The 7313-nt window shown below is 53.8% G+C and overlaps 3 protein-coding genes across 3 annotated transcripts in view; all 3 read left to right on the plus strand.

Moving 5' to 3' along the window:
- Nucleotides 1-1569: 1569 nt before the first annotated feature.
- GUITHDRAFT_155396 (hypothetical protein) lies at nt 1570-2292 on the plus strand. The gene has a single exon (XM_005822726.1). The coding sequence runs from the start codon at nt 1646-1648 to the stop codon at nt 2051-2053; it is 408 nt and encodes a 135-aa protein (XP_005822783.1). The 5' UTR covers nt 1570-1645; the 3' UTR covers nt 2054-2292.
- A 2147-nt stretch (nt 2293-4439) lies between these two features.
- Nucleotides 4440-4928, plus strand: GUITHDRAFT_50998 (hypothetical protein; the record flags this gene model as incomplete). The annotated part of the gene is made up of 1 exon (XM_005822727.1): nt 4440-4928. A coding segment is annotated over one exon (489 nt), but the record flags the coding sequence as incomplete, so codon positions are not given.
- Nucleotides 4929-6639: 1711 nt separating this feature from the next.
- GUITHDRAFT_79492 (hypothetical protein) overlaps nt 6640-7313 on the plus strand; it is a gene marked incomplete at both ends in the record, with an annotated part of 1357 nt that continues 683 nt past the window's right edge. Inside the window, 4 exons of the mRNA XM_005822728.1 lie at nt 6640-6918; nt 6971-7048; nt 7101-7163; nt 7211-7282. Of these exons, the coding sequence (XP_005822785.1) occupies nt 6640-6918; nt 6971-7048; nt 7101-7163; nt 7211-7282 (492 nt within the window). The remainder of the gene's footprint in view (nt 6919-6970; nt 7049-7100; nt 7164-7210; nt 7283-7313) is intronic.

Genomic DNA, 7313 nt, shown 5'->3' on the forward strand with positions numbered 1-7313 from the left:
AGCTGCCATTTTCTCCTCCACTCGTGATCGTGAGATGCGTGATCGTGGAGGGTGGTCCTAGTGTAGGCGCTGATATCATCTTACCTAAGGGTATCCGGGTTGCTCTGCGAGCAGCGGGTGATACTTCGTATTGAAGAGCAGGATAGGGTGGGGTTGGTGCAAGGGAGCTGGGTGGGGCTGTGGGTGGGGTGGAAGCGATGATTTTGGTGGGTCCATGTGCAGGCGGTAAGCTAGGTGCGACGCACAGGATGGAATGAGGGATGAAGGAGGAGGAATGGTGAAGGGAAGAGCTTGTGAACATGAAGAAGCAGACGATGGAGGAAGGGAGTGCGAAGAGAGTGATCTGAAAGAGGAGTGCGCACACCGTGAGGAACCACAAACTTGCCATGAAGGATGTAACGGCCAGGAGAAGATCCCGAGCCAATCTTGTCAGCTCTGCTCCGTGCTAGCCTACTGCTGCTTTGTCTGCCTCAAGCCCTCAAAGAATAAAGAAAAATGCAAGGATGAGAAGCTCTGCCCAGGCGGACTACAGCACAACTCAAAGGATCAATGCATCCAGCTTCTTCAAGCAAAAGGCAACGAGATCCTCGAGACATTCCTACAGGCGAATTTGACGAAAGAAGAACTCAAGCGCTTCATACAAGAGCATAAGATGAATAGACGGGCTTGTTCGAATGGCCGAGGAGTACTTCTCACAGGAAGCAAGCGAGAGCTGATTGCTGGGATTGCCAAGGAGCTAGAACAATGCGAGCATGACTGGCCTTGTTCGGTTACTATAGTCGGTCAAGATAATGTCAGACCGATTTTCGTGCGACGCAGGCTATCTCAGGCAGAGCGAAAGCACATCTTGCAAAAGACCGACGGGTACTGCTATCTCTGTAGTCGCCCTATCGCTCCGGGATCGCTATGGGACGCGGACCATGTTCTTGCTTTCGTTCACAACCCCGAGAGGAACGACGTCGTCGGCAATATGCTCCCTGCTCATCCGAGCTGCAACCGCTCCAAGGGATGCCGCTCCCTCACCTGGTGCGCCAAGAACTTATCTATCTCCACCAAGGTGATAGAGAACATCGGCTCGAACGTCGCCACGTTCGTGAAGGACGAACTGCACGATGCACTGAAGCTGAAGCACCGGTTGAAGAAGACCTCAGACAAGACCACGGAGCAGGCTTTGATTGACGCCAAGGAGGACGAGGGCTTGATCCACGAAATCTGCGACGAGCTACAGGGGCTCGTCAAGAGGGGAATCGACATGTCAAAACAAGTCCGCTTCATTGAAGATGGTGAGGTGAAGGGGGCTCTCGTTGCGATAGTCAAGGGCGGATCCTCCAAGGTGTACAAGAGCAAGGTGACCATTGGCGGCGAGGATATCGTCTGTGCACTCAAGGATGTGCGTCAAGACCGCGAGAAACTCGAGCGAGAAGCCTACATGCTTGAGAGGTGTCGGCATGAGCATGTGGTGAAGTGCTACGGGATCATCGCGCTCAAGGGCGACATCCCCCAACAAGTCCTCGTGCTCGAGTACATCGACTTCACGTTGGCGGAAGAGGGCAGCGGCAAGGGGCCGAGCGGCCGGGAGATCTTCTGGAGGGAAGCGGTCAAGTCGGTCTCAGCTCTTGCTCGTGCCATACGACACGTGCACCGAATGCAGGTGCTCCACCGAGACATCAAGCCTGCCAACGTGCTGGTGAGCAAGCGGGGCGACGTCAAGCTTGCAGACTTCGGGGAGAGTCTCCTCTCAGACGATAGCGAGATCGCTCCCATCGTCGGAACGGAAGGCTACGTCGCACCGGAGCTGGAAAACCTCGGGGCAGTGCACAGCTGCGCCTCGGACGTGTACAGCTTTGCCAAGACGTTAGAGACCTCAGGCCTCAAGTTTCTCATCGACGTGCGGGAGGATGCCTTGTTCTTCAAAGCACTGACGGCAGAATGCACCGTACGCAATCCTGATGCGAGGTTGACAATGGATGCCGTGGTAGCCAGGCTCGAACAGTATGAGGCGGAAGAAAACAGAACCATGCAGAGCCAACCATTGAGGGGAATCAGCGTATGACCCTTGCTTCCCTTGGAGTCAAACAAACTTGCGGAGCCCGGCATTCCGTCTTCCGAAGTAAAGATAAAAAGTCTGAGGCACTGGTAAGATGATCTTAGGGTCCAAAGTTTACCCTAATCAAAAGTCTCCGGAACCACCCTGAGACTAATATTTTCAAACAAGAAGTCTCGTCATAGTTCGCTGCAGCAGCTTCAGTTGAGGTATAAGCTTGTCTGCCTAATAACAAACCTCGAGGCTTTCTCCTTGTGTCCACTCCTCCTCGGTCTCCTCCTCTCGCCCTCTGCCTAAGCTTTGAGCATTGACGAAGACTCCCCTCCTCCTGTGAGGGGCATCAGCCTCGTCATCCACATGTCACGAAAGGTCAGGTCACTTGTTCCTCGCACAGCGTCTATGCTTCCCCATCCCCCGCAGTACAGACACCCGTAGATCTCCGCTCTCTTCGCTCCCGTCCTCCTGGCTGTCAGTAGCCTGCGATCCTGCGCAACGTCGTCTGTCAGGAGGGACTTGCTTGCTTGACAGCAGCTTCACCCGAGCACCACTCTGCATCGCGACCCACGACAGGAAAACAACTATGACGGAAGAGAGGGTTTCGAGCGAAGGCCCAGTGGGAAGCTACGTAGCTGGCGAGGGAGGATGGACGCATGTCATGCCATCGACGTATGCTGCAGTTAGGATGCCTAAGTACTCTCCTCCCTGTGACTCCTTGGGCGCTACGTCTCTGCTCCACCAGCCTCGGACCAACACTGCGAGCAACCAACTCCATCCCATGTATGTCTTTATCTGCCGAGACAGCGCTGGTTAGATCAGCTCCTGCTCTACCTCTATACGGATCATTCTTATCTCGTATCCGTATGACGACATGGTCGTTACCACCAGACGCAATTTCAGAGTAACCACGGAGCTGGTAGACCACCTTGGTGCAACAAACTGTTTTGGGGTTATACCACCCCACCCCAGGTACTAGGTGGATGAAAGTACCCGTCAGTCAGCTGTACCCCAGTAGTCTCCCAGTCAGTTACTACGATTAGCAGCACAGACTTCTTGGAGGGGGGGTACGTCGTAATGGAGGGGTGAGGGTGTTAGGAGTGAGAGAGATGTGGGGTATTGGTGGGGTAATAAGAGGTAAATTAGGGGACTGATGTGAGATGGGGTATTACGAGTAGGTGGGGTTGTATGAATGCTGGGGTCCCTGGTGATAGCATGCGGACAGTTACAAGTCAGGCACGAAGGAGAACGCATGGAGAAGAGAGAAGCCTGCGAAGGAGACGGAGAGGTGAAGGAGAAGGGGAAGAAGAAGAAGAAAGATGAGGAGGAGGAAGAGGAGGAGGAGGAGAAAGATGATGATGTTGAGGAGAAGAAAGATGAGGAGGAGAAGAAGGAGGAGGAGAAGAAAGATGTGGAGGAGATGGAAGAGAAGAAAGATGACGAGGAGAAGGAGCAGGGGAAGAAGGAGGGGAAAAGCATCAAAGAAAGGAAACAAACTTGTGAATCCGAGAACGAATCTTGCCTGCTCTGCTCCGTGCTAGCCTACTGCTGCTTTGTCTGCCTCAAGCCCTCAAAGAATAAAGAAAAATGCAAGGATGAGAAGCTCTGCCCAGGCGGACTACAGCACAACTCAAAGGATCAATGCATCCACCTCCTCCAAGCAAAAGACAGATTGACCCTCGAGACATTCCTAAAGGCGAATTTGACGAAAGAAGAACTCAGGCGCTTCATACGAGAGCATAAGATGAAAAGGATGGAATGTCCGAATGGCCGAGGAGTACTTCTCACAGGAAGCAAGCGAGAGCTGATTGCTGGGATTGCCAAGGAGCTAGAACAATGCGAGCATGACTGGCCTTGTTCGGTTACTATAGTCGGTCAAGAGGATGTCAAACCGATTTTCGTGCGACGCAGGCTATCTCAGGCAGAGCGAAAGCACATCTTGCAAAAGACCGACGGGTACTGCTATCTCTGTAGTCGCCCTATCGCTCCGGGATCGCTATGGGACGCGGACCATGTTCTTGCTTTCGTTCACAACCCCGAGAGGAACGACGTCGTCGGCAACATGCTCCCTGCTCATCCGAGCTGCAACCGCTCCAAGGGATGCCGCTCCCTCACCTGGTGCGCCAAGAACTTATCTATCTCCACCAAGGTGATAGAGAACATCGGCTCGAACGTCGCCACGTTCGTGAAGGACGAACTGCACGATGCTCTGAAGCTGAAGCACCGGTTGAAGAAGACCTCAGACAAGACCACGGAGCAGGCTTTGATTGACGCCAAGGAGGACGAGGGCTTGATCCACGAAATCTGCGACGAGCTACAGGGGCTCGTCAAGAGAGGAATCGACATGTCAGAACAAGTCCGCTTCATTGAAGATGGTGAGGTGAAGGGGGCTCTCGTTGCGATAGTCAAGGGCGGATCCTCCAAGGTGTACAAGAGCAAGGTGACCATTGGCGGCGAGGATATCGTCTGTGCACTCAAGGATGTGCGTCAAGACCGCGAGAAACTCGAGCGAGAAGCCTACATGCTTGAGAGGTGTCGGCATGAGCATGTGGTGAAGTGCTACGGGATCATCGCGCTCAAGGGCGACATCCCCCAACAAGTCCTCGTGCTCGAGTACATCGACTTCACGTTGGCGGAAGAGGGCAGCGGCAAGGGGCCGAGCGGCCGGGAGATCTTCTGGAGGGAAGCGGTCAAGTCGGTCTCAGCTCTTGCTCGTGCCGTACGACACGTGCACCAAATGCAGGTGCTCCACCGAGACATCAAGCCCGCCAACGTGCTGGTGAGCAAGCAGGGCGACGTCAAGCTCGCAGACTTCGGGGAGAGTCTCCTCTCAGACGATAGCGAGATCGCTCACATCGTCGGAACGAAAGGCTACGTCGCACCGGAGCTGGAAAACCTCGGGGCAGTGCACAGCTGCGCCTCGGACGTGTACAGCTTCGCCAAGACGTTAGAGACCTCAGGCCTCAAGTTTCTCATCGACGTGCGGGAGGATGCCTTGTTCTTCAAAGCACTGACGGCAGACTGCACCGTAGACAATCCTGATGCGAGGTTGACAATGGATGCCGTGGTAGCCAGGCTCGAACAGTATGAGGCAGACAGTGTTGACCAGTAGTGTTGTCGTTTTTCTTCACGAAATAAAGGTGACTTGACCCAACTTGGCAACATCATAGTAATCAACGGTTTGCGCCGGTGCTGCCCCGGACAGTTTACGGATCCGACATATGTGAGCAGTGCCCGGCCAGTCAGATAGCGCCGAGTTACCAAAACTCTCCTGTAAACGTTTTGCAGACGAGCCTCGGAGGGCCTCCCCAGCTGTCTTGCTGAGGCTCCCTTTACAGTGTAGAGCCGTACTACGGTACAACAGAAAAACAGGGGTACTGTAGTGGGGAGGTGGTGTGTCCTTTAAAAAGGGGTCGTCGTTTAACAAAGTCATGCAGACTGCTGAAGCCTCCTTCGCAGCTTTGGATCGATCACAGGATGGCAGCCATGACATCTCTGCAGGATCATCACGTCGCTGCATTCCTTGATTGGTACCAAGGGAGTTTGAGCAGCCTTAGTGTAGAGCAAGAGAGCTAAACAAGGCGGGCCTGGCAATGATACTTTATTGAAGAAGGGCAAACCGGGCCCGGCAAACAAAGGAGGGGGAGGATAAAGCCTACCGTTGAAAACCGCCTCAATAAAATACTAGGAAACGAAGGAGGCAGCGAAAACCGCTACTCCAACACTACTCAGCTCAGTGACTGCGCGTCACTCAGTCTTCCGTAAGTTCCGCCGCCGGGGCTCACTGAGTGCCCGCCATGCCGGGATGTTCTACTAGTGACTGAGCTAGTGACTGAGCTAGTGACTGAGCTAGTGACTGAGCACTCATGACTCCGAGGCTGACCGCGTACTCTGTGACTGTGCCACGGTGAGTGAAGACAGCCGCGAGTCATTATCAGTGGGCCCGCCCCGCCGTAGATGGAAAGTGAGGGTGATGAAGTTTCGCATCTGCTCGGTGTGGACTTGGGACAAATGGGGGGTAGGGTACAATAGTGGGTGTGTAGAAGGGGTGAGGGGTACTTAAACCTGCTTTATGGTTCAGAATATAGTGCAGTCAGTGATATGTATTAAGTTCCACATATATAGAAAGAGGGTAAGGTGTCCACTATGACTCAAGAAAACAGAGTCAGAATTTGAAGGGGGGGTGGGGTGATCCTAGCTGGGTAGGGGTAGCGTGAAGCAGCGACGAGGCCATGGCTAGCACCGATATGGCAGGTAAGGAGGAGGAAGAGGACGATGACAAGGAGCGAAGATGAAGACAAGAACCAGAGAGTGAGGAAGATGAAGAGGATGAGAACAGAGAATGGCAAAGGGCTCGAGGGAGAGAAAGATCGAAAGGAGGAGGTGAAAGGGAAACGAGCGATAAGCAGCAGTAGAGGTATTGAAATGTGGAGGGCAACTAAGAGAGGAAGAGCTGAGAAAGAACAAGATGGTTTCAGTGGTGAGGCGGATAGTAATTGTGTGGATGGATCGACAAGGTCTCACCTGGCATCGCAGTGAACGCCTTGGCTGCTGTGGGCCTCTTGGTTCTTCTCAAAGGAGCGTACAACGTGCTTGCCTTCATGTACACCTCCTTCCTCCGAGGAGCGCAGAACCTGAAGAGACTCGGCTCTTGGGTTGTTGTCACGGTGCGTGATGGGAGAGCTCTGCTGCCTGCTAGGGATCTGACGGATCGCGTTCGGCCGTGGTCGGTGCAGGGAGCCACGGACGGTATCGGCAAGGCGCTGGCGATGGAGGCGGCAAAGAAGGGGATGAACGTCGTGATTATCTCCAGGACCATGAGCAAGTTGCAAGAGGTGGAGAAGGAGATCACAGAGAAGAGCAAGGTCAAGGTGATCTCGGTAAGAAAGATGATGTTTGCTCCTTGCGCTGATACTAACCACTTCTGTTCAGATCGCCTTCGACTTCTCCAGCGCCTCCTCCAACGACTATGCTTCGCTCAAGACAAAGTTGACGGGGCTCGAGGTCAGGGTTCTTCTCATTCGCATCCTCCATGGCCGGTGAAAATTGTTGTGCTGCGCAGGGTGGAATCGCCGTCCTGTACAACAATGTCGGAGTTTCTTATGAGCACGCGGAGTACTTCACGGTGCAGCTCGTTGCTTTCGATGCGCACGACCTGCTGACTGTGAGAAGGATGTGAGCGAGGAGAGGATCGCTTCGATCCTTGAAGTTAACAATGCTTCCATGCTGAAGATGACCAGAATGGTAGCATCCTCCTCTTTGACCCCTCCCCCCT

This window comes from Guillardia theta, assembly GCF_000315625.1.
Source record: "Guillardia theta CCMP2712 unplaced genomic scaffold GUITHscaffold_120, whole genome shotgun sequence".
Taxonomy (NCBI): Eukaryota; class Cryptophyceae; order Pyrenomonadales; family Geminigeraceae; genus Guillardia; species Guillardia theta.

Bases quoted from the DNA above. Each gene is read 5' to 3' on its own strand.
- GUITHDRAFT_155396 (XM_005822726.1), top strand. From the start codon at position 1,646: ATGCAGGTGCTCCACCGAGACATCAAGCCTGCCAACGTGCTGGTGAGC.